Here is a 27,655-nt window from a genome sequence, read left to right as displayed (position 1 = left end):
GGAGATCAGGGCAAAAATTGCCATGAGAAACACAGCTGCGTCTCTTATCTCAAGAGTTGTCTAGCATTTTCACGAGAAAAATAGGTGTTTGTGTGCCCAGTAACAGGGACAGGATAACCTCAATGCTTCTGGGACACATCATCACTGTATAAACACAAAACTAGTGTAAAGTTCATTCTCAGTGAGTCTCTCCGACTTCCTGCTATCACCAGATGTTCAGCAAACCAGAGACAAAACCCAGCATTGCCAGGGTTCACAATTCCTCTCTGCACACTCTCCACTGCTGCACAGAACCCAGCCGCTTTGGGAAATTGTTCCAGAGCAGCTTCCACCAAGTCACCAAACCTTCCTGACAAACACAGTTTTCTCAAAGTCTGCATGGCAACTTTTCTAAGTAAAAAAGATTATGCTCCTTGGGTTCATTAATGTGACAGGTATCTCCCTGAGGGGTCAGGAAAGATGGATGGCACCCACATCCTCCAGAGGGTAAGCCAAGAAGCCTACATTAAAGAGCACTCATTATAAAAAATGAATATACACATCTGTACACAATCAAACCTACAGTAAGGAGAGATCTAGAGCTGATCAGGAAGGGAATATGTCTACATAGGTAGATCAGGGCCTCAGAGCAAGTATCTTTTTTCCTTTATCCCTCTGGAAGAGAAGCATAAGGACCAAATTCCACATTTTGTGGTAAAGGCCAGGGGTAAATGTAGGAGAAAGTAGGAGAGGGATAAATCCCTAGTTCCTGCATCCTAAGCCATTCTAAGCATAAAGCTGCTGGGTATTGGGCATGTAGATATTCTCCTTTTCCTTCTTGCTGGTAGTGGACTCTACTTAAAGCTGACAGGAGGTAAAAGAAGTAAGAAGGAACCTGGCTTCAGCCTAATGATCAGAGCTCTGTGCTCTGAGGAAGGTGATCTATGATTTCTTACCAGGCTTACTAAACTGCTTCACTTTCTTTCAATGGCTATCTAAAATTAAACAAATCTATGTTTCTGGAAGTAGAGAAGAGAACAGGAAACATAAAAAATAAAGTATTCTCTGTGCCACTCTAGTCCACAGAAAATACTGGATATCTTTCAATAAATTAAGGGGGGGGAAAAAGCTTTTCAAAATATCCAACCTACCAAAATTCAGGAAAGCACATGGAAATTTCAGGTTGTAGCCAAACTGAATTATCAAGAGTTAGAGAGGTTTCCAGCACTATTCTTATAAGAGTTCTGCCTATGCTTTCACAGAAAGGAAAAGCAACAGCTGAAAATCAGTATTTGAAGAGAAGGGAGAGAAACAGAATTCTCAAAAGTACCCTTGAAAACATGTCATTTTATGGACTGGACAAGAGAACAGTGATTCTGTTTGATGTCTGTCATTTAGCAGTGATTCTGCTAAATGTCGGTAGATCAGACATTTAGCAACTCCCTCACACATCAGTCTACAAAAGGTTGAGACGATGTCCCTTAAAAAATGGCAGAGCTGGCCTGTGGTATTTGAGGATCCATTCCTTTAATTTCATAAACTGTGCCATGGGCTTCTGCAGGAATACCTACGCTATGCAAAATAATCAGGAATAAGAATACAGTACTTCAATCTCTACACTGATTTCCAGTAAACTGTCACCAACCTTGAAGTATGCGCAGAGATGACTTAGCAATTAGATCATGCTAGTAACACAAAACCAATTCAATAAGGAAGCTTGTCATTCTAATAATTCTTTAGTTTTTAGATATTGATGTGATCTGATTATAAACATGTTATCTGGTGAAGCTGAGTTCCTGGCTCTTATTTAGAAACCAGGATATATGATCCAATTTTCAAATGCTGAGCTGTAAGCAACTCTCACTAACTTTTCTAGGAAGTATTTGCTGTTTATAGTTTTACAAACCAATTCCATCAATGTGCCTAAGTATCGATACAGGAGCTTAATTTTAGACCTGAATTTATTTTGATTTTAAACCTTCAAGTTGCCTGAAAAATAAAGCTATTACCTACATGTCTACTGACCATAGAAAAAGAAATACAGACTGAGTTTTTTTGAGGTATCCCATGCTTTAATATACTACTCATGGAAACAGTCCATTTCTATATGCTGCTGAGCCAAAGTGGCTGATTTAAATGCCCACTAGAAGAGCAATTATTATTATGTGAAAAATTATTATTATGTGAAAAACATTCCAGGATTTCATCAGATGTGCTGGCTGAAATAAGAATACATGATTTCCACAATACCCCTAACTGAGTGGTAGAGTGAACACACATAACAAAGGCAGGAATAGTAGGGGAGTGAAAGCAATGTACTGGTACTGCATGGGCAGGGGATAAAGGTTAGCTATCAAGCTCCCTGAGCTCCACACAGACTTCATCAAAGCACTAGGTTTGACGGTGGAAGGGAATAAGACTAGGCTCACAGTATCATATCAAACAAGAGAAGCTGGAGGCCACTGTGCAGCAGGAAAGCAATGATGTAGTTGCCATCATGGAAGTGAAGTGGGATGACTCACAAGACTGGAGTGATGCAATTCATGGCTACAAGCACTTCAGAAGGTGGATCTTCAATAGGTAAAAACCTGGCTGTACAGCTGGACCCAGAGACTTACGATGAATGAAGCTAAATCCAGTTGGTGGCCAGTCAGTGGTGTTCCCTAGTGGTGTTCCCTGGGGCTCAGTTTTAGGGCTGGTCCTTTTAAAAATAGTAGTTGGTGATCTGGATGAGGGCATAGAGTGTACCCTCAGTAAATTTGCAGGACACATCAAATTGGGTGAGAGGGTTGATCTGCTCTCTGCAGATAGACAGGGACAGACTCAATCAATGGGCTGAGGAAAACAGTATGAGGTTCAATAAGGGGAAGTGCTGGATCCTGTATTTGTGTTCCAGCAAGCCCATGCAGCACTACAAGACTGGGGAAGAGTGGCTCAAGAGCTGTTCAGCAGGAAGGGGCCTGGGATGCTCAATATGAGCCAGCAGTGTGCCCAGGTGGCCAAGAAAATCAATGGCATCCTGGCCTGTATGAAGAACAGCGTGGCCAGAAGGACCAGGGCAGAGATCACCCTCCTGTACTGGGCGCTGGGGAGGCCATACCTTGAGTACTGTGTTCAGTTCTGGGCGTGTCACTTTAAAAAGGACATTGAAATGCTGGAGCATCTTCAAGGAAGGGCAACAAGGCTTGTGAAAGGTCTGGAAAAAGTGTCTTATGAGGAATGGCTGAGGGGCTGTTGAGATGAGGGGCTCAGGAGAAACCTCATTGGTTTCTACAACTACGTGAAAGGAGGCTGTAGTGAGGTGGGGGCCAGTCTCTTCTACTGTGCCTGCAGTGGAAATGTCCTTAAGCTGAGACAGATAAAATTCAGAGTAGATATTAGAAAAAGGGTGGTCAGGCATTGGAAAAGGTTGCCCAGGGCTCTGATGGAGTCCCCATCCCTGGAGGTGTTTAAGAACACCTCTGGGTCTGGATCTGGCACTGGTGTTGTTTAGTAAACTGATGTTGTTTAGTGGTTTCGGGGTTGCAGTGATAGTACTGGGTTGATTGCTGGACTTGATCTTAAAGGTCTCTTCCAACCTTGAAAATTTTATGATTCTATGAGAGGCAGGGAGAAAGAGTTGATGGTGTGGCTCTGTACATTAAGCAATCTTTCAACTGTCTATCAAGATTGACAAGATTGAGTATCTGTGGGTAACAAGCAGGGGGAAGGCCAACAACACAGACATCCTGACAGAAGTCTACTATAGACAACCCAGCTGGGATGCAGGGATGGATGAACTATTCTGTAAGCCTCTGGCTGATGTTTCACAATTGCTAGCCCTTGTTCTTGTGGGAGACTAACTTGTGGGATGTCTGCTGGAAACTCAACACAGTGGAGAGGAAGCAGTCTAGAAGGTTTCTCGAGTATGTGGAAGAAAACTTCCTGACACAACTGGTAAGTGAGCTTAGCAAGGGGTGGACCCTGCTAGACCTGCTTTTTACAAACAGAAGGGCTGGTGGGAAAGGTGGTGGGCAGATGACATCTTTGGCACAGTGACCATGACATAATGGAGTATTCAGTTCTTGGTGAAGTAAGAAAGGGGTCAACAAAACCTCCACCTTGGATTTCAGGAGGCTGGACTTTGGCCTGTTCAGGACACTGGTTCAGAGAGCCCCCTAGAAAACAATCCTTAATAAGAAGGGAGTCCAGGAAAGCTGGACATACTTTAAGAAGGAAGTCTTAAAGGTTTAGGAAAACACCTTCCCTATGTGCCCAAAGATGAACTGGGGAAGAAGAACAGCCTGGCTGAATATGGAGCTTTCACTGGAACTTGGGTTTATGACCTTTGGAAGAAGTGGCAGTCAGGAAGGGTATATGAATGTTGTTACACCATGTAGAAAGAAAATCAGACAGGTGAAAGCTCAGCTAGGACTTAATCTGGCCACTGCTGTAAAACATAATAGAAATGTTTTTTATAAATACATGAACAACAAAAGGAGGGCCAATGAAAATCACCATTCTTTATTGGATGTGAGGGGATCGTAGTCACCAAGGATGAGGAAAAAGCTGAGGTACCTAACGCCTTCTTTTCATCATTCTTTAACAGTAAGGCTGATTATCCTCATGGCAACCAGATCCCAAAGGTGGTGGACAGAGACAGGAAGCACAATTGATCCCCTGTAGTCCAAAAGGAAGCAGTCAGGGATGTGCTGAGCCACTTTGATACTCACAAATCTATGGGACCAGATGGGATCCATCCTAGGCTGATGAGGAAGCTGTCAGAAGAGCTGTTCTCCATCATTTACCATCAGTCCTGGCTAACTGGGGAGGCCCCAGGTGACTGGAAGCTGGACAATGTGATGCGCATCCATAACAAGGCCAAAAGGAGGATCCAGGAAATGACAGGCCTGCTATCTTGATCTCGATGCCTGACATAACTATGGAACTGATCATCTTGAGTGTGATCATCATGCCAGTTAGGGTTTTTCTATGTTCTCTGTATTCTTTGCTCATGTATTTGTACCTCTGTAGCCTACTGTACTAGTAGTTAGTTTTCCCAGTAATTTTTCATGGCCTTTCCCTAGGCAGGAAGTCAAAACAAATTCCAGAGCTCCAAGCCCTGAGAGATGCAAAGCCCCCATGCTATCTTGGTTTTTCCTGGAAACCAAGGCCAAGAACAACTCTGAGATACATTTCATAAACTAAGTACAGCTAGTAACAAGGCGGTGCTCCAGAGAAGGGGCTTGACCTGGGAGGAATTGAATCACCACTTGTCCTCCTAATGGGTGCTTTTTATCAATTATGCTAATTTCCTAAAACCTATAAATATGTACTCATCTCTGTGGGTGGGCTTTTCTGGACATCTTTCCATAACTGCCTCCGAAAACCTTCAAATAAAGATCTGCTCTTATATTACCTCTTTAGTGAAATCATCTCAAGTTTCATTTCCAACAAGTTAGGAAAATGGCAACTATCACGTGGCACATACTGGACAACCAGGGGATTAGGCCCAGCCAACATAGGTTTAGGAGGGGCAGGCCCTGCCTAACCAGCCTGATCTCCTTTTATGACCAGGTGACCCACTTGGTGGATGTGGGAAAGGCTGTGGATGTTGTCTACCTGGACTTCAGCAAAGCCTCTGATACCATCTCCCACAACATTCTCCTGGAGAAGCTGGCAGCCTGTGGCTGGGACAGGTGCACTCTTTGCTGTGTTAAGAACTGAGGGGGTGGCTGGGCCCAGAGAGTGGTGGTGAATGGTGCTGTAAGCAATCGATGGCCAGACACTAGTGGGGTTCCCCAAGTCTCCACTACTGGGACTAGTCCTGTTAAATATGGTTATTGATGATCTGGATAAGAGGATCAAATGCACCCTCAGTAAGTTTGTGGACAGCACCAAGTTGGGTGTGAGTGTTGATCTGCTAGGAAGTAGGAGAGTTCTGCATCTAGATCTGGATCAATGGGTTGAGGCCAATGGTTTGAGGTTTAACAAGACCAATTCAGGTTTCTGCATCTTGGTCACAACAACCCCATACAGTGCTATAGGCTGAGGAAGACTGTAAACCAAACTTTTCCAGCTGAGGAGAACTACAGGGGAAGTTTTGCTGAGTGGAAGATTCTGACTAACACACTGCCACTTGTCAAGCCATCTAAGCCAAATATAGCCATTTGTCCATTATTTCAGCTGACCAAACTCATTGAGAGCAGAAGAGACGCCACTGAAGGGATGACAGGGGGAAAAATATAAATTGCTTTCAGCAATCCCACTCCAACCAAAGAGAAAACAATTGCAATTAGGCAGGAAGGGTGGCCCATAATCTCTGCAAGAATAAATGCAAAAGATAATTTGGGAGCTGGCCCTGCCAAGGAGGAAGGAATTTTGTGGCCAAGCTATTTGATATGGAACATGGAAATTAGACTGATCCCTGCAGTCTTCCAAGGACTTCCAATATGCCTAGGTATAAGTCAATTAATCTTCAAATGTACCACCTACCCAAGTACTGACAGCTGTACTAAGTTACTCAGTTGCACCAGTAAACTGAATTGCCCTTGCCTCCAAGACAGGAGCATCCTAACTCCTGACCGATGCCTAGGAATGCAGTAGTTGGCATGAGTTAAAATCACGCCAAGAGCCATTTCAACAGCTTGCCAGAATAAAGATGGCATTCCAATGCCAAGAAATGTCATGGGCACAGCTCAGCTAGCAGACTGTGACATGACCTGACTCAAGAAGGAACACAGGGATCTCTGCTCTGGAGAATACACCACTGACAAACCTGGACCATGTTGTGTGTATGGACACTGCATTTCACCCTGTCCAGATCTGTCATTTTGTTGTTCTCAGTTTGAGATTGAAATGCATGTGCATGTTTTAAAATGCAGAATGGCATTATTTGTGCAGCAAACCAAAGATCACTGTTCATAAATCAACTCCATGAAAATCCTTCTATACTCTCTCATTAATTAGCCAACCAAGCTAACTAATTTATTTAGCCAGCTTTTCAAACACAAGTATTTCAAAAAACAGACTCCTGCTTTAAAAAGGTGAAGTTCATCCAAGAAACATGCAGTCTCATTCACCCAGAAGTGCAACACTGGGCACAAATTTTCACTGCAAGTCAGTGGCATAGTAGGAAGAGAAGGTTGTGGACATTTTCTATCTCTTCTTTTAACTAACAAACAGTTTTGGCACTCACAACGTCCTGGAGACAGTGACACAACTAAATCAACTGAGAATATTTTCCTTAAACAAAGTGGTATCTCCACCCACATAGTAGCTGGTGATTTTATTACAGTATTTAGAACAGGCAGAATTCTAGCCTATCACATTTCAAACTCTAAGATCCATGACTGGATACTACTAAGAACAAATCCCCACTGTATTTGGCGGGATAGCTTTCTCATTCTTGGTTAGCATGTATTTATACAGTGAATATACGAAAATAAATGTGTAGCCTCTTTGTTGCTAATGGAAAGTCACTTCTGGATCAGCAAGATCTAGGGCTTTTGAAAATAACACAAAACTAGCTATATTTAAAGACATTAGTATTTACATCAATATTAATTTTGAAAACACTAGAATCTTGAACTGGACTTCCAAAATGTAAGGTTCCTTCATAATCATTAGATTATTCGAAAAGGTAAACCCTTTATTACAATAATTCTGGCTCCTACTGTCCCTTTTGGCCTTTTAAAACTACTTTGACTTACAAGATTTCTATGAGAGAGAACACTACATTCCAGTTTTCCCATGAACTTAGTTTTTGAGGACCCCAGCACCATGCCTTGAGGCTACTTTTTAAGGGCTTTGTTACTATGACTGCCATACTAACTCTGAAGCTCTTGTTACATCCTTGGCTGAAAGGACACTTGCCAGCATACCCAGTGTAAAAATCCTTTTCTTACTAATCTAATTGAACAACATCTGGAAAACAAATGAATAGGGATTGTTAAACTGGTTCCCTCCCATCAAAATTGCAAAAGAAAACAAGTAGAGAAATTCCCAAAGTATTTTTGTTCCTGCTGTATAATCTCAGCATTTAGGTACTTTAACATCAGTCTGAGACTCACCTGCAGGGCAAGATGTGATCTTTTGAGTTTAAGCTCACTAATAAAAAATACAAGAAGCTTTGTTCCTATAACATTCAGGTTTACAGCAGTGTTAAACTTCCAAAGTTCTCCATAAATTCCCATCATATGGTTGCAGCAACACAAAATTCACATACACAACAGCCCCACAATCCCTCTTCATAAAAACAAGTAATTCTTGAAAGCATCTTTCATGCATAAATTTATAAAAATAAAGCATACTTGAATAAAAATTCGTGCCTCTAAAGGGCAAGGGCTATAACCAAATACAGTTCAAAGCACTTCATTATATAGTGAAGCAAATAAAATGTTTGAGTTACTATTTTTTAAGTAGCATTCAGGGGCCTTATGAGCAGAATCAGAAAGTAATTCTATAGATGATGATGCTATCGTATCAATAGAAAATTAATTTGTTAAAGTTAAAAACCAGATCTAACCATCTACTCCAGACAGACTTTTCATAGCTAAAAAAAGAGGGGGGGAGGGCAGGGGAAGGGAGGGCAGTGGAGGGGAAATGAAACCATCCTATTTTAGCATGGCATGTTCTACAATAACAGCAGGAGCAGGTTTCTCTTGCCACATGACTGGATGTGTAAAGTCCTCAAGAAAAGAGGATAGTTCCATCTGCCAAATTCTGCCCACTGTTCTCCCCTCAGACAGTTCTCGCGTCCCCTTCTGCACTAACAAAGGCTTAACCTGGAAAGAAGGCCAGGACCAAACCTTTCACAAGAACTTCCTACATTAAGGGAAGAACCAGAAGGAGTAGGACCTTTCTCATCTTTCCTTTCCCGGCCCAAACACCCTGAAACAAGAAAGTGACCTCACTTTGTGCTGCCCAGCTTTGGAGGCACAAGCCTTTACTACGTCACAGAGCAGCACTGAAGTTAGCAATAGTAAAGATTGTACAAAAAGGCTACTGTGTGCAAATGACCCAGAGCTTGGAAACCCACTTTTGGAGCCATCTCTGCTTTAAGTTCAGCCACAGGCCTTCTTGGGAAATAATGTAGTCCAAATCTGACCTGATTCCTTTGTGCTATCTTTTGTCCTTTCTTCCAGCGAAGAATGGGCTTCAGAGCAGTTAGTTCCTTGTCCTCTTTTCCTGTTTCTATCGCATGTTCCCCAAGGCTGTATGATGCTTCAAATACAATTGGAGAGATGACATCCTCGACTCTTTTCTGTACAAGAAGACAAACACATATTTCACCTATGCATATAGCCAAGCAAGTTTCTATCTACAACAATTATACATTCAATTAAACAAGATCATTTAAATAAACATGCAATTAAACCAGATTCAACACTGCAGACAGGTTTCTCTACTTCCTTTGTCTTTCTCCAGATCAAACAGGAATAAGCACATTACAATGAAAAAGTCAGAAGCTTAATTTTTTTTTTTTTAAGTTACTCTTTTGGGATCTACTCGTCAATACAAAAAAGCAGTGGAATATTTTGCCCACCTATAAATCAAGTGGTTTTCAATTAAAATCTTTTATTAAAAAAAATAAAAAGCAATTAAATTATTCCTGCAAAACCAAAGATCAAATAATTTTCATCTCTGGGGTTTCAAAATCCTAGACTTTGACTGAGATCACCTTCAGTGAGCTCCATTCATTAAAAGAACAGAAAACTCCATCTTCCCTTGTTGTTTTGCATATCACTGAAATGAATGGATTAATAAAGGTACTAATGTGACGATAAAATAGGGTTAGAGACATACAGGGGCAAGAAAATCCAGTATGTTTCTCAAAGCAAAATTTACAGTTGCCCCCATCTTCAGCACAGTAACAGTTTGTAAAAGAAGAAAGTTTTTCAGTTTCTTTACTTGTTTATTGTAGGCTTCATACCAGGTGTACAGAATGGTGCTGTATTATCTGGCTGATGAGACAAAAGGATCACCTTTTCTTGTTACTGGAACCCAGGCCATAAAATTTGTCATAACATGCAACGCCTGAATCCAGACTGCTGTGCCAGGACAAAGTGCTCATTGTGTTCTGTTCAGTCCTGAATTCCAAAATCCAATTTACCAGAAAACCTAAGTGCAAATGCTCTACCTTTTCATAGGCAAACATTCCCCTTAAATTTTAATTACTTAAAAACATGGCATTAATTCAGCACAGATTAAATTGAGGCAATAAATAAATCCCGTAAGTAAGTACATCAGACCTTCACACAGGCCAGCTCTCAACTTTGCCTTGCACTGGTTAGTGGGTTTCTCTGCACACAGCCCGCCAACCACAAGAAGCAATTGAGATGCAATGCCTTTAAAATTACATCTTCCAGATGTGGGAAACCTGGGTACTAAATGCTTTTCAGACCACCCTGTTTGATCTGTTTCAAAACAACCATTTGCTGTCTCCAATATGTTGACTGTCCACAGATCTCTGAAGCCAAAGATTAGTGGCTAACCAAATTCCCAAATCATTGGTTAGTTGGATGAATAATAGCAAATATCAGGCTGGATGACATTTACCCTCCTGCACCATCAGCTAGCCCTTAAATTCCCTACCCTAATACGAATGTCTGCCAGTACTCTGAAGTTTAGACTGCACATTGCTTGGAGCAATTTATGCTTTCTTGGTAAAGAGCACTGATCAACAACAGACAGCAGTGGTGATATCTTGACCTCTTTCCAGTCCCATAAAAAGGACTATGCATGATCTGCAGCACTATTAATCCTCTCAGCAGAAGAGACACTCAGGGCTGCAGCCCCTTTCTCAGCTGTGTTCCTAGGGTAGGCATTTTACCATACTGAGACTACTGAATAACAACACTGCAACTCACAGAAGCTGATAGCCTTGCTCTCACAGAAAATCAAGTGTATTAAGTAAGGATTGTTATCAGCCTACGTGAAGACTTTGTATACAGAGAAACAAGACTATAAAAGAGCATGCCATACAGCAACAGTCAAACACAAACCATCAGGCAAATTGCCACCTAATCCAAATGTATGCAATCAACCATATAAACACAGAATAATAAAATGTATGCAGTGGGTTAAATTGAAATCCACCTACTATTTTTGTAACTTTATTACTTCAGTATAGTAAGAATAAGTACTTAATCACTTCTACATGTTTTAATATGGTCTTGCAGGGTTCAGTCCAATGCCCTTTAAAGTCAAAAGGTGTTTCCTATTGACCTCGATGAATGTTGGAGCGCATCTTTATTGTTTGCTGGTGTTCTATTTGATTTTAGTGATCAAATTGTGACTTCTCCACCACCACAGCCCTGGGAAATACATTTCACAGACCCATTTATCTATAAGTAAGGATAAAATTATGAATGCTGTCCAGTTATTAATTTTGCCACATGTTCCCTTCTGCTCACAATCCTTCAAAAACAAAGGCAACAGTCTGTGGCATTTGTTCTCAGTAATACAGAGACAAGACAGTTCTGTCTCACAGGTACACAACAGATTGCCTGGATATGAACATATAAAGAGAATCAATTTCTTTCATTTTCAGTCTACTCAATTTTTCTGTGTTGAATCATATATTGATGACACAGCCTGCAGATAGCTTTTAGGTATTCCTGATGTCCAAGAAGAAGTCAAAAAATTCAATGCAAATAAGGTTTGAGATAGACTGAAAAATCCTTCAAGCAAGGAAATGGTACATTTTTTGTATAAGTTGCATGAGCCTATGAACTGGACTTGTCAAGAGATATGATTTCCAAAAGCAGCTTTTACATGTAATCACTGCTTGACCCCGCAAGGATGTTATGCCATGGAAGTAATATAGGCTAAAGACATTTCTGAGCTCTGAAAAACCAAACCTGGCAAATCATAGCATATGGACAGCACAGCTTCAGTAATTGAAAAGAAGTCTTGAAGGACACTACAATGAGTGAAATATACTAGGAGTTCCAATCACGAACAGAAACAATTATGCAACTAGGGTTTAGTAAGCAACAGCAATAAATACTTAATCTGTACAGACTGGAGTCGCTGAGCTAGTGCAAGTTTTCACCGTGCCTGAATTGGAAAGCTTACCCTAGCAAATATGATAACTAAGGCTTGCTATCTCCTCTCATAGAACAATCATCTCAAAGAAATTTTTGAATGTTGTGGCAGTAACTGTACATGGCCACATATTCCTTCCTTTTTTTTTCCTCTGATTTAGCAGAGCAGAAGAAAGCAAGAAAGCAAAGCCTCTGCCAGATTTATGACCGTATTTCTGTTTGACTTTAGTACCAAAAAGTCTTCAAAATATAAAAAGTAAGAAAAGAGCAATCATCAAACTTCACATCCATGATTCTGAACATAATTTTCAACTGATGATGAAGTGTGATAACTGTAAGAAATAATTTTTGTCACTTTTAGGAGACATGGACTAAGGCACATCATGACAACACACAAATATAGAGTCCAACATCCTAAAGGCACACTGCCTTGGCAGGCAGCCACTGCCTTTTACAGCTTTAACTTTAGGCTACCAAGAGCCCACACACATCAGGAATTCAAGCAAATTTGGCTGGAACAAGACAGAGTTTAAGTCAAGAGATAGGATTAATTCTACTCATGGTGCAAGTGGTTGCCAGACTGGATATCATTTCAGCTTTCTTTTGGCTCAGTGCCACAGTAGACTCAGGGGACTGTACATGAGCTCAATAAATCATCACATTTAATCTCCTTTCTTCAACAAGGTGAAAGCCTCCAACAAGGACTCTAGAGAGTGCAAAATTCCATTTTTAATTATGGCCAATGGGCTAAGAAATAAATTGAGATGTAAATATTGCCCACAATCTACAGTAGGAATAAAGGATGAAACATGGCCCATTAAAAGAATGAATATCAACTAATTTTCAGCAGCAGCATCTGAAGAAATACACAAAATCATCAGCATGACTCCCACAGTTGCTTGATACTTCTGTTCATGTCTTCCTGCAGTTTCTCTTTTCTTTCTCTGTGGGAAAGTTCTATGAACCTGTCCAGCCTTTTTCTACTCACTCTGCCTTGATCCTCAGGATTTTAACCCATGAATTCCAGAGCTTTAACTGAATTAAGCACAGCTTTTCAGTACTTCTGAGAATTAAGTTCTGCTTAGCTAAATGACAGAGAATGAATTCCAGAACCCGTTTTTTAAAACACACTGATTGAAACTTTTAGTCTAAATGTATTTATTTCAGGTGCTAAATAACAAACACTAAAATTAGACTAGGAATTTTTACAGGTTCAAATACACAGAATAAATTTGACGATCCCAATTTAACAGACAACATATTTATGCTGGAAAATGTAAGACACTATGCTAATGCTAATCCAGCATACAACTTGAATCAGCTCACAGGTCACTACCACATAAATACTCAACTCAGTGTCGAGAGATAAACAGTTCCCTGACCCATGATCTCACAAATTACTCAAATTTCCACCAGCCTTCAGAAACAAAAGCCACTACTGCCACAATTTATCAAATGAAATCACTGCTGTAGGTCTTAGTAAACATACATCTTAGCTTATGAACCAATAAGATGACAATGCTTGACTTTAACTGTGTTCTCCTGTTATCTCAGTCTCCCTCTCTAAACTGTGAGTCATCCAGGGAGCAAGGTTTAAAAGCTGTGCAATTCAGTAAGACTGTTAATTAGACAAACTGGCTTTTAACTTCAAGACAGATTTTCATTCATTTCAAATGAATGAATGTGTACATGTCATTCTAGTACCTGAAAATGAATAAGGAGCAACTTAACTTCCTTGCCCTGTTCCTTGCAACACTTACCAATTCCAAGATTAGATACCTTGGTGTTAAGTCCCAGTGCAAGTTAATACCTTCAGCCTCCTACTGTGCAAAAGAATAACAACCTTTGTCCTCTCAAGATCTTTCCTCTGTTCTCTACTTACTTTGATAAAGATATTCTAGGACTTGTAATAAATTATCTCAGACCAGCATAATTTTAGAGTTGATGTCTCCTCACTGCAAAGGCATACATAACATGATCATGACAAAATCAGCTAGAAAACATCTACTTTCCATTACGTAGAAGTTGGGGATTCTTTAATGCATATCTTTTTTAAGGTTTTAAGATATTACTGTAGTTAAAAGGAGAAAAAAACCCAACTGCAACTTCTTTTCCAGAGAAGATACAGAACTAAAAGTTTACTTGATTAGTAAAAGCTCATTTACAAAGTTACAGGTGAATTTTTTTGTCAAATTAATAGTATATGAAGGCAGTCAGAGGCCTGATGTTTCAATCATACATGCTACTGTCTTAAGATCTTGTGACAGCTACAATTCAACAAGCAGGTGAATAGCCTTTGTTGCCAAACTTAACTATTACAAGACTTCTGAAGAATGTCAAAGTTTAGAATAGGAAAAAAAAGCAAAGTATTTGCAAGGTGTTACATGTCCTAATGTTATTTAGACTTATCATTCTAAAGAATGGGAGTGCTTTCTTTACCCTTTTCCTAAATGCTTTATTCCAGCACACAATTGCTTCCATTAGGTCAGCAACTCCTCTTGGCACACACACCAAAAAGTGAAAAGATGTCTGGAGAACAGGTGGCTGAAAATCTGCTAGAAGAGTCAAGAGGCAGTGGACAGAAAGACTGGACGGCTCTGAAACATCACAGTAGCAGTGAAAAAAATATTTTGATAGATACTTCTTTTTAACACTTTTTTTTCCTGAATTAAAGACCTGACAATATGATTCTTATGATTCTTTCAATGCTGTTGTTACAAAAAAGCTTTTCATCAATACAGCTTTATAAGAAACACATGTATGTATGAAACAAGGAAACATTCTAGCTAAGCCCAGTTTCCCGTAAAAATGTACAGGAAAAAACAGCAGCATTGTGCCACGATTCAAAGTAAGGAGAATCATCCTGAGTAGAAGAGGATAGCTAGATATGAAAGAAGGTTAACATCAGTGTTTTTACTGACAGTTAATTTAGTAAAGTAGGAGTGATAGAAATGGTCCTTGGGGCTCTTGCAAAGAAAACAACATACTATTCAGCACGCCTTCCTGTCTGCATGCATCTGAAAGAGAGAGGCAAAGTACATGAGAAGAATGATGTTCCTATAGTTTCATTTACAAACTATTGAAATGAGAACAGACTACTTATGAAATCTAGAGGTATTTACACACAAAAATATAAATCCTTCTTTTGGTAACAGGAAAATAGGTAGAACACAATGGGAATCTGGGAGGAGTGTTGCTGTAGTAGTTTGACCAGGCTGAATACCAGGTGCCCACCAAAGCTGTTCTATCACTACCCTCCTCAGCTGGACAGGGGAGTGGGATGACAAAAGGACATCCAATGATTTGCAAGGAAAAGGAGTCACTGATTACCATCATGGGCAAAACAGACTAGAATTGGAAATAAACTGAATTTATCTCCAACCAAAATCAGAGTAAGATAATGAAAAATTAAACAGATTTTAAAAACACATTTTTCCCATCCCTCCTTCCAAGCTCTACCTCCTCCACAGTGACACAGGGAGATGGGGGAAGGGAGTTATGATCAGCTCATTGCATGTTGTTTCTGCTGCTGCTCAGGTAGAGGAGTCCTTCCCTTGCTCCAGTATGGGGTCCCTCCCCTGGGAGACAGCTCTCTATGAACTTCTGCAGCATGAGTCCTTCCCACAGGCTACTGTTCTTCATTAACTGCTCCAAGATGTTTTCCTTCCATGGGCTGCAGTCCTGCAAGAACAGGCTGTGCCAGCATGGGTAGCCCATGGAGTCACAAGTCATACCAAGAAACCTGGTTTTCTCTCTATGGTCTGTAGGTCCCTGCCATGAGCCTGCTGTAAGTACAGGCTGCCCACAGCATCACAACCTTCTTTTGGGCATCTCCTGCTTCAGCATAGGTCTGCTCCATGGGCTGCAGGATGATCTCTGCATCCCTGCAGTCCTTCATGAGCTGCAGCTGCACAAGCTGCACCATGATCTTCACCAGGGGCTGCAGGGGAATTTCAACTCCAGTGCCTGAAGCACCTCTTACCCCTCCTTCTCCACTCAACTCAGTGTCTGCCTAGTTGTTGCCATCTCATACTCTCACTCCTCTCTTCTCTGAGCACAATGACATCTGCTCAGTAACTGTTTTTTTCTTCTTAAATATGTTATCACAGAGGCGCTGCCATCATCTCTGATTGGTTTGGCCTTGGCCAGAAGCTGGTCCATCTTGGAACCAATTGATATTACCTCTGTTGGATGTGGGGGAAGCTTCTAGTAGCTACTCACAGAAGAACCCCTGCAGTCCCCATGCCACCGAAACCTGGCCAGGCAAACCAAATACAGTTGTGACAACATGACCCAAGTCTATTCTTGCACTATTAAACAGAGGATTTATTAATCTAATCCTCTTGGAAGCAGAATTTAAAATCAATACAAGTAAAAGGAAAGAGTGTTACAATTGTCTGCTTTGTTATGTGAATTCAAAAATGTGAACAGAGCTGTGATGTCAGCTTTTATGTTTAATATCAATTCATGTTTCATATCCTAGGTATCTACTAGCAGACTTCTGAAACCAGGACCCATAGGTTGAGCTCTTTACTCCCCTGTGCCATGACTTCTGTACAGATACAAGCTGTGACATCTGAAGAGGGTGAGGGAACCATATTATTCTGGAAGCAATATTTGTCTCTGAAGATGACAAGTTCCCATTCACTATTTGTAACACTCTAACTAATAGAATTAATATTATTAACCAAGAAATATTGAGAAGAAGAGTTTAAGGAAACTTATCCGTTACATAGCACAAGCATTGTGCATGGTGCCAGGGACATTTTCCTAGCCTCCAGTTCTGTGCTGCACATACCTACATATCAGTGTGCTAACAATCATCTCAGTAACACCCTGTCTCCATGTCCTCTTCCTCCCCACCACTTTTCTCCTCTTCTTTCATTCTCCTCTGATCAGCCAGACACCATTTTGCTAACACTCCCCCCTCTTCAGTTTCTGAGCCTCTGCTCACAGCTTACACAAAAGCAAAAGGAAGAACAGGAAAGAATCAGTACATCAGTACTTCAGAAACCTTATGGTCATTTTAGTCCATTTACAGCTGAAATCACAAATTAATAGAAAGCTTGCCATTCCTTTTGACAATGATAAGGCTTTTCTCCTTGTTTCATAGAAGCCACATCAGCAAATACAGCTGCCCATCTCTCAGAGGATATTACACAATGACAAAGGGAGACTGTTTATCCCCATGGACAAGAGCAGAACGAACAAGTGCTTCTCAGGGGAATCAAGGAAAATCAAAACTTTCCCTTCAAGTTCTGTGGGCTTGAAAAACAAACAAGGCAAATATTTCCACAAATAAGTGGAAACTATTTCCTCAGATCAGAGTTGAGAGCTCTACTCTGAAGCTGGAGATGCATTCACAGGGAATAGAAAAAATGGCATTTTAAAACAGCAACATTGCATGAATTGCAATAAGGTTTTAACCTAATATGATGATTAGGTGCAGGTATTACCATTTTACACATCTCCTTTGATTACATATTCTCCTTTGAGTACTTTTGATTATTTTATACATTATGCAGCGGGTCAAATGTGTTTATCCTAATAGCAATACTTTCTTAAATTCCCATCTCTCAGTTTCACAACATGCAAAATTTTGGTAACAACACAAATTTTTGGCTTTCATGGAAGACTACTCTAGATTATTTATAGTAACTCTAAATGGATAAACAGAATATCTTGTGACATATTGGGACATTCAGCAAAGCTGGGAAAGGGCAGAATTAGCCTCTTCCCAACCACAGGCCCTGACAGCTAAAAACACAAATCATTGGGGAGAGGTCTGATAAAGATTCTAACCAGTGGGAGTCATAAGGAGAAAGTATCAGAAGAAGTGAGGGGTGGGGGAACAATGGGGGCAAGGGGCATTAGGGATTGGCTTATTGTTTTATAATTCGGTTTTCAGGAAAATATAACAAAAAAGTCATTAAAATACATGTTTATCTGCACTAGATATTATCGTGCATTGTAGAGGTGTAAAATGATCTTCATCTGTCTAGACTCCTCTCCTTGGGTCTTTGGGCTTTGGGCATCTCAGAAATAACCATTTCTTTCCTCCTGATTATAATAATTTCCATGGTACTCTGAGCACAATATAGACATTTTGTGAAGGGCTGTGATACAAAATGACCTCCTCTGTATACAGCAACCCATAAAAAACCAAGACACAATTCTGTGGAGAAAGACATCTTCTCAGGTCTAAGGCATAAGGTGACTGGAACCAGTTGCATTGTGCCAAAAACACCTCTGACACTGACCGTGGCAGAGGTGCAAAACGAAAACAGCCCTTTGCTGCCCTTCAGTTTGAGTCTATGTAGCACAGTAACACTGCCCTTGGATAACTGAGTTCTCAAAGGCTGAGGGCTCAGCAGCACTAGGATTGGAAGCAATTTTGGTAACAGCATCAACCACAATAAATATACTCGCTCTAGCTACCAAACTAGATCAAAACTAATGTTATTTCTTTTTCAAGAGTGAAGTCTTTCCTTAATTTCCTTTATTTCCTTAATTTTCCTTCTGAATGAACTTTGGAATGTATTTTTCCAGGGTCTGTTCATTTTCCAATTGATTGGAACGCAGTGCTGAAGTAAGAGCAGATGAAAGAACCATAAGTGCATGGGAGAAAAAATACCAGATAGTGCAAGGAGCAACTGCAGAGAGCTGTAAGTGCATCAGAAGCATGGTACTCAGAGCTTAGGAAAGACAAAGTGAAGGGGACATGGACAAGACAACGATATCAAGGCTACAGGCCAGGATGACAGAGCTACAAGCAGCACATACCAAATCCTAAAATTCACCACCAGCAACATCTAAATGCTTTGCCATACTTAAGAAAAATAGCTGTGTAGGGAGCTTCCGTAGTAGACACAGTCGAACAAGCAAATCACAGATCAGAAGTGTGTATCAGATTTCCTGAACAGCTTGCTCAAGCACAAGCTGAGCTTTGCCTTGGCTTGGACACATAACACCAGGAGTGTGTTTTATCCACCAAACTGTGCTGTGAGGATAATGAATACAAACGGACATGAACAAGTTGTGGTATTTTGAACTTTATCTCAATTCCTGTATTATTTGTTCAAAAATTGTATGTTCACTCCCAGACATGAACCACAGTCTGCCATTTTTATCCCACTGGCTGTGGGATTTTGTCATATCTCTGCTTTGGTACTGTTTCAAAACTCCTATACAGAGAAACTGCTTTCCTATAATTTGTCTCTATCAACAGAAAAGTCTTAGAAAACAAATATTGTGGTACTAATAATACTTTAAATTACCAATTATCCCCTCTTAAAAATAAATTATCCTAAGAGGCAGTAATAGACTGTATCATTTAGTCTACCTTCCTGTATGTCCCAGACATCACAATTCATTTGTTAATCTTCCACCACATTAAGTAATTTGTTTAGCTACAGATATTTTCCAGGAACACATATAGTTAGGTCCTACAGTAATCCCTCTTGGATTTAAAAGGTCCTGAGTCTGGCTTCTTTAAATATACATGACATCATATTTCAGTCACAGGTTTCTGTCACACCTTTCTCTACTAGATTACAAATAGCTACTTAGGTGACTCTTGGCCTTCATTAAAATAAAAACACTGTGATTAGTTCAAATTTCTAAGTGAGGCCTTCCCTTGGAACACTTGATCAGGTTTTATAGTTTTTTACAACATCATCTAAACAGGAAGCATTTCATCAGTGAACACACAATTCTACCCCCAGTCAAAGTAACAATCTATACAGAAGAAGACCCACTCCAAAGAACTATTCTCTCTGTATGTATGCCCAAAAACCTCACTGCTTCTTTTCACCAACTGTCATGCTGAGAAGTCAGGTTCAATTGTTGGTCTGCTATGATCCTGAAATCTTTCTCAAGGCCCATGCTTTGCAGAAGACAAGCCTGTCTTAAGGTGATTCATCATGATATTGTATCCCACAATAATCTGTGCCCAAAAATTGTTACTGTATCATTAAGACCCTGTATCCAGGGACCTCATGTACCTGTGTGTGTGGAGGCTGCTTGTGCACAGATGTTTGTGTGGTATTTATACCGGTGACTACGTAACCTTTGCTTTAGTTTTTTTCCTTGGTTTGGAGAAGCTGCAGTAGCAATCTCTGAGCTGCCTTGAGGACGAATTCCACAGCTGTCTGAAAAAAAAAAATGGGGGCATCGCCCTGGCAGAAGTGGAGCAGAGCTGCCTTGCTGCACCTCAAGCTGTTTGTTAATAAACCAGGGTTTTTTCCACTTTCATCTATAAGTATTAATTTCTTATTGGTGGAATGGGATTGTTTGAACCTTAAAGTAGACAGCTCATTCCAGAATGTTTTTCTTTGAATTGTCTCAAACCAACACAAAGCCCCTTCTCCTCCTTTGTTCCTGGATGAGTGATCTCACACTTAAATAGATTAAAATAAACTTTACTTAAGTGGCTCAGCATAGTAGATGTTTCAAAGCATTTTATTGAAAAGTCCCTATCCTCCCCTTTTAACCAAGTACTTTTACGCTATCTGCAAAATGTGGAAGTAATTTTGCATTTTTTTTCAGATCTTTAATAACTAATTTTAAGCTTTCTACTGATCTCTCTAGAACATAATTAGAAATAACCCACTTAATAACCCTACACTGATATCTCCTTTCTACATCAATCTGAAAAATATTAACTTTTACATATACAAATTTTGTGCAGTCTTATTTTACAATCTTTTTTTAAATCATAGGGCATAAAATGTTAAGTGAAATTACAAGCCCCTAAAATTCTATCACAATCGTCATAGCTACCTTCACTGATCAAACTCATTAATTCATTACTCAGGGTTTGGGCGTTTTTGTTTTTTAAATCAAGCTGGGTTTGTTCCTTTAATTTCTTGAGCATGACATAATTGCATTTCCATTATATTGTTTATACGATGATGTCAATCTACAGCCCTTTAGATCAGCTTTCCTACCCTTTTTAATATATTGACACTTTAAAGCTCTCAATGCTTCCTGAAATTTCCCTTGCTTTACAAGATTTAGAAAAAGTCTACAATATGGAGCCAGAGAACTCTTCAGCAAGTTTCTGGGACTCTTGAGTTTCCAGAACATTTTAGTCTGTTTATTTCTGGTAAACAGCATTTGACATTGTCCATATTTACAAATGCATTAAAAGCACAGCATAAACTTCGTGACATATGAATGCATTCTTATTCTCCTTAACAAAATGTGTAAGTATTTAATGAAGCACTTTTGAATCCCCGTACAAATGATTTTATTACCATAATCAAATCATGGGGTAATATTATTGCTAGGACTTATTTCATTAATGCATCTCGATTTTATTTTGAAGAGGCTATAATCTCAAAGGAAAGACTCACACACATTCTGAGGGGACCAAGTACACCTGCTGTACCAAGTTCTAATGGTCTTGTCATAGTAATCATGGAGTGGCCAGGCAACAGGTCAGTGTCTTAGGTTGGAAATGCAAAATGTGGCTGAGGGTGTGTATTCTATTGCCATCTGTTAGAGGTGGGGCAGTTATCTTCTGTTAATGGAGCCACTTGTTAAAACCAGGTGGGGCAGTTTTCTTTATCTTTTCCACAAACCAATCCTCCCTCCAGGAAATTTCTGCTGTTAATGGGCCATTGAGTCTCACTGCATGACTGATAAAATTACACCATCCCACTGTGAGATACTCTGTGACATACTCAGGAGGAGGAGCCAAGCATTCCTACATGGATATAATCTGAGGTTTGGAACAACAAAGGCAGTCTTTTCCCACTGGATTCCCAGAGGAGCAGCTTTCTTTACCACTGGATTCCCAGAGGAAGACCAGGCCCATCTGCACCACCACTGAACCTTCAGAGGAAAATGATACCCTTCTACAGAACCACATCTGCAGTCCAGCAGGACTGCAGCCACCATTCAATTGGGCTGCTACCAACACCCTGACCAACAGGGTGTCAGGTCGTATTCTGACTCTGTCAATGTTGCTTTGTGTTACAGCAAATTTTTGTGGTTTTTTACATTTTCTAATAAAGAACTGTTATTCCTACTTCCATATCTTTGCCTGAGAGCCCCTTAATTTCAAAATTATAATAAGTTGGAGGGAGGGGGTTTACACTTTCCGTTTCAAGGGAGGCTCCTGCCTTCCTTAGCAGACACCTGTCTTTTTAAACAAAGACAGTCAGTAATGTTTTATCGTCTTAGAGAACAACACAGGGAAGGATGTGAGTTGAGAAAGCTTACTAAAAATGCACTGCACTTCTTTCTTTCCTTTCCCAAGATAAATGCATGTGTCCAGACAACTACTCTCAGCTTCTTCACAATCCAGACTGATTTCAACCACGACAGCTGGAATTCTCCATAACCTGAAATCATGAAAACAGCTACAAATGAGAGCATGAAGGCAAATTTATATGCTGGACTTACTGGTATAGTGTGTCTCAAGACATACTACTGGTATAGTGTGTCTCAAGACACAATAGACACAGAACATTTTACTAAGAATGGAAAAATGTCCTGTTAAAAGCTCCATACAACACAGTAGATATTTAAATCTAGATGGCAGAAATTATTTACCTCTGCCCACAGGTAACCTGATTCTTTTAAAAAATACCTCAGTCAGGCAAGGAAGAATAAAATGAGTTATCACAAGCAACAGGAAGAAAAGAAAAGGCTTACTTAGCTCAGTTTTGTTAAAAATGGGGAAGGATTTTTAGGTTTTCTTTTTATTTAAAGTGATTGGAATTCTCTTTCTTCAGAAACCTGGTTTTAGCACTACTCATCTGTAAAGAAGAGACTTCTCTCAGCATATGACATTTAAAAAGCACTCAAAAAGGAAAAAATACAGCTCATGTTACAGTTGTCAGTTTCCACCTCCAGCAAGTTTTTCCAAGGCCTCTGAGAGGAAAACCCTTTTCATTATGCAGAAATAGCCCCAGCTGACTTTTCCATTCCTGTAACTGCCAGTTTGTAGCACATATCATCTCAAAGACCTACCATCACAACTACCTTTTACAAACTGACTACATATTTTCCTTGGAAATGGCATTTAAAAAAAACCTAAACAACGAAAAATATATTACAACAACATAAAAATATATTACAAATCATCCAGTGGATCCTAAAATAACAATTGTTCGCTGCTAGCAAGTCCAAGCTTGTGGTAGATAAATTAAACATTTTCCTAAAACTGCAAATCCTTGCATAAGACTGTTACATTTAATGTTGCTTAACCTTAATGCTTTAGGAAACAGTAACTGAGATATTTGTGGTACACTACATAAACCCAATGTTACCTGCTTTGCAAAGACAAAATTATGTAAAGACTGAAGGTTTGCCAGTTTACTTTCTTGGCTAGTGTAAGTGAAAAAGTGAAAATTGGCCACCCAGAAGAAGCCATGACTACCGTAAGACTCAGAATGACATTCATGAAGGTTTGTTAATCTGCTTCTCTGGAAACCCAAAGAAAGGAAAATTGTCTCTTTTTCAAAGAAAATCAGGATTACTCAAGAAGTCCAAAAGTCATTTCTCCTGAAACAAAGTAAAATCTTTCTTTGAAAGAAAGAAAAACCTGCATACCCAATTGATGAAATCATTGCCTTGGAGGTGAAGCACAGGTGAACATCACTGCAGCCATGCAGTCCAGAAAAACATTCGTGACATTACACAACCAAAAAAGGGTTACACCTTTTGAAAGTCATTTTTTACACATCCTTCACTTCCTTTCATCTTTAAAATTTGTTTTTAAAGCACTTGGTCAAAGAAAACATTTTTATAACTCTCTATCTTGATGGGAAGAAATTTATGGAACTCTTCAAATAAAGACTCCTGCCATCATGAGTCCTCATATTGGTAGCTCAAATGACAGCCTTCAGCCTCAATACTGTCACGCTGAAACAGTGAGCTAAACAACTAGTCAAAACCAGTTTTCTCTGAAAATCCCTACCTAAATAGCACCTGCCCATTTCATTCACTGTGTATATAGAGGTACATCTTTGACATGCAAATCAAATTATTATCCTTCCAACTGACCCTGCATATAGCTACCAAAGTCTACAACTTCCTCATGAGTGGAAGAGAAGGGGCAGACATAGATCTCTTCTCTGTGGTGACCAGTGACAGGATCCAAGAGAATGGCTTGAAGTTGTGTCAGAGGAGGTTTGGGTTGGATATTAGAAAAAGGTTCTATCCCAGAGGGTGACTGGGCACTGGAACAGGCTTCTCAAGGAAGTGGTCACAGAGCCAAGCCTGACAGAGTTCAAGAAGTGTTTACACAACATTCTTGGCCACATGGTGTCACTCTTAGGGATGTCCTGTGCAAGGCCAGGAGCTGGACTCAATGATTCTTGTGGGTTCCTTCCAGCTCAGCAAATTCTGTGTTTCTATGATTATTTTGTTTTCACATGAATGCAGATGCAGTTTGCATGCATAGTTTTCAAAAATCTGCCCCAGTCTGATTATTTCTACACACTGAAAAATCTTGTGCTGTGTCTTGAGTTCCACCCCAGCCTTGAGGGACCAGAAAAACCTATAAAAAGCACAACAGTTTAAAAAGGCCAATTTTTCTTTCCATTTACTAGAACTGTAACAAATTCTGCTTCTCTCCTGTGTTTTACATGGTACTCTAATACACTAACCCTTTATCACAGAAAAATGAGACCAGAAAATTACTGAAAGACCTCCACTCAATTAGCAATAATTTTCAAACTTCAAGTTTAGCCCCACTAGGCTTGCTTTAAAATTGTTTCTTAAACATACACACACAAATCCCACATACAACAAAAATTATGTTTCTGTCTCTAGACAAACATAGCACATGGTCTGAATGTAAGGTATTACTTAGGAACTGATTTGGTCAATCCCCACAGAGAGTAAAATGGTACATCAACAAACAGGCCCCCCAAATGCATGACAACATACATTTACAGACCAATTGAAAAGAATTACACGGGAAGAGAGAATATTCCTAAGCAATGAAAATGAAGGCTGGACATCTTTCTAACTAATCGTCCCAAAACCAAACTACGTTTCACATCTGCCATGAGGCAGGACTAAAATTGCAATCAGGAGCACTTGTTGTCCCATGAAGAGTACACACAAAGTCCCAGTTCTCTGAAAATGGCAGTAACAAAGATCAAAAAGCTATTTTCAAGGTCCTCTGTACAGCACTGCTTGTCCTCAAGCTCCTTTAGCCTATTCTTAAAATGAACTTCTGTCCTTCCAGCAGTCCTTTGCAGCCACTGCTCCTCTGAGCTCAGGTTTCTGTATAAGCCAGATCTGTAGACCAATCTCTATGTCCATCACTGCCGCTTAAATAAAATGCAGCAACAATATCCAAAGTTTCAAAATATCAAAGGTATGCACATGAAATAGAAATACCTTTCTCTATCAGAACTACAAAAATCTACTGATGGAAGGCAGTCTACACCAAGGAGAAGCACAGGTATAGGAAGATTTCATGTCTGGGTGAAACATTTTGTTGCATTCTTTCCATAACTGGTTTTTCTTTCAAACCCAGTATCTTCTGAAGTCTATTAAAGAACATAAAAAACTGAGAAGAAAGGTCAAAAATGTCAAAAATTACTTCTTAGGTGATTTCTGAAGGTTACACAGATGTGACCTCTTGATCACATCTAAACTGCTAAACAGAAAACTCCCACAACAAAAAATTCCAGTACATTCAATTCACAAATTTTTCAACTAAATTAATATAACAGATTCTCATACAAATTACTTCCAATGAACCTAATACAAATGCTTAGGTACAGCTTGATAAGGTGCAATGTGGCCAAGTTCCCCATATGCACTGCTTGACCTGGCCCTATTTCCTCTTTTGGATTTTACCTGAAAAGGAGCAAAAGCTACACAGGATTTTGACGCTTACTTCCTTTGTAGTTTTGAGCAAACTGTTTTGTTTTACTACCTCACTTTCTGATCTGTAAAACAGAGATAATGCTTTTGAGCTATCTTAGAAGAATTTCTTGAGATTGTTAATTGTCTGAAATACACCCTGAAGCAAAACATTTTAAATTGTAAAGCAAAGTATTTTTCAAATAAAGCTCCTATTGCTATCCTGTTTATTAACAAGAGAAAAATCTCTGAGCTAAAACGAAGGCACTAGGCTATTGTTTCCCATGAGGCTCACAGAAATACTAAATTGTCTCCAGGATAATTGCACATCACTTAAATCATATTTCACAAAAAAAACCCCTATAAAACCACAGAAGAAACTGCACTAACAGAAACAAGGCATTTGGGTGAATAACCCATAACCCAGCTGTAATAACCCACATGCTACATCTGACCAGTAGAAAGACAGTCCTATTCTTGGACTGAAGCCAAATCCCTGTGTACCAGCAGCATGGACATCAGTGCAGCTGACTTACTGAAACCCAGGTGCAGGGTGTTTCTGAAAGTGGGGAATATGATACAGAGTTTTTTCCCCCCTGTGCAGTATGTCGCCATTTCACATAAATCCTATGAAGAAGGGGAGGAAGTTAATTCAAGCGCATTCATGATTTACAGCTATTTACACAGCTTGTGCTGTACTGGAGAATTTAATCTTGCAAGACTTCTCTGACCAAGAGTTTTTAGAACCACTGCAGCTCCCATTACAAAGAAACCAAGAAGTGTGATGATGCTGCTTTCAGATTCAGCTGCATAATGGGTGATGCAATTGGCACAAGATATAAACACTAACATAGAGCACAAGAAAAATCACTGAGATAAAAAGCAGCAAGAAAACTATAGTGGTTACTAAATAAGGCAACAATTTTAAAATTAGAGTTGCAATGGGAAATTAGATCAGAAAGAAATACAGGACTTACACCAGATGTTCAGCACTGTTGCTAATATGAATGGAAACAGCATAACTACTAAATGGCTTGTGGGGTTTCTCCTGTTCTTAGGAGATTTTTTTAATACCAAAAACCCCCAGAAACATTTCAAATTAAAAAGACACAGTCGGGAAAGATTACAGGTTTCATGAGAAACCCATCTCTGACACCTTTTCTCCTGTTACCAATTTGTCCTCCAAATCCAGTCAACAGACATTTTAAAGTAATACAGTAGCTATCATCATTGTTTTTGTGTGTGTGTGTCCAAAAAGCCCCTAAAATAATTCTTTTTATTGTATTGAATATTTGTCATTCTGCAAGTCATTCTTCTCCTCCTGACTTATCCAGTTTATTTCACCTAAAAAAGAACAAAGCTGAATGGTTACAGGCACAGTAGCAGAAGTTGTATTTGTCCCAGTGTAACCTTAAGCCATGTGAAAATCAAGGAGCTCCAGTGAGCTCTATGAACTTTCTATAGTAAAGAGAAAATGACTGAACATTGCGAACCCTGCTTGACATGACTGGGGACTACAGACTACTCAGTTTTTGGCATTTAACCCTTGCTGCAGCTCTTAAATTTGCTAATTCACAATGTCTTTTGAGTTACAAAATCTGTGCTTGAACTGAACCCCAGGAGAGAAAGAGGCCTCATGTTACTTGTGCATTCTGTGGAGTTATCATCTGAGCACAGTTTCAGAAAAACAAGTGGAGAAAGATATAAGATTAGTGACTGACTGCTGTGACTGGACTGCATAGTCCTTGCAGTACTATGTAAATTTAAAAATATAAATGAAACAAAACAAAATAAACAAACACAAAGGAGAGAGA

General features: G+C 39.7%; 1 protein-coding gene across 2 annotated transcripts in view; it reads right to left on the bottom strand.

The window, feature by feature from the left end:
• ITGA9 (integrin subunit alpha 9) overlaps positions 1-27,655 on the bottom strand; it is a 212,119-nt gene that overhangs the window by 103,404 nt on the left and 81,060 nt on the right. For both annotated transcript variants that reach the window (XM_054274023.1, XM_054274024.1), the window contains exon 16: positions 9,068-9,223. In XM_054274023.1, the coding sequence (XP_054129998.1) occupies positions 9,068-9,223 (156 nt within the window). The remainder of the gene's footprint in view (positions 1-9,067; positions 9,224-27,655) is intronic.

The sequence above is a fragment of the Melozone crissalis genome, unplaced genomic scaffold, assembly GCF_028551555.1.
Source record: "Melozone crissalis strain CALT ecotype California unplaced genomic scaffold, PUWL_Pcris_2 ptg000016l_1, whole genome shotgun sequence".
Taxonomy (NCBI): Eukaryota; Metazoa; Chordata; class Aves; order Passeriformes; family Passerellidae; genus Melozone; species Melozone crissalis.
The sequence above is the reverse complement of the archived record's forward strand: the minus strand, read 5'-3'. Positions and strand labels throughout refer to the sequence as shown.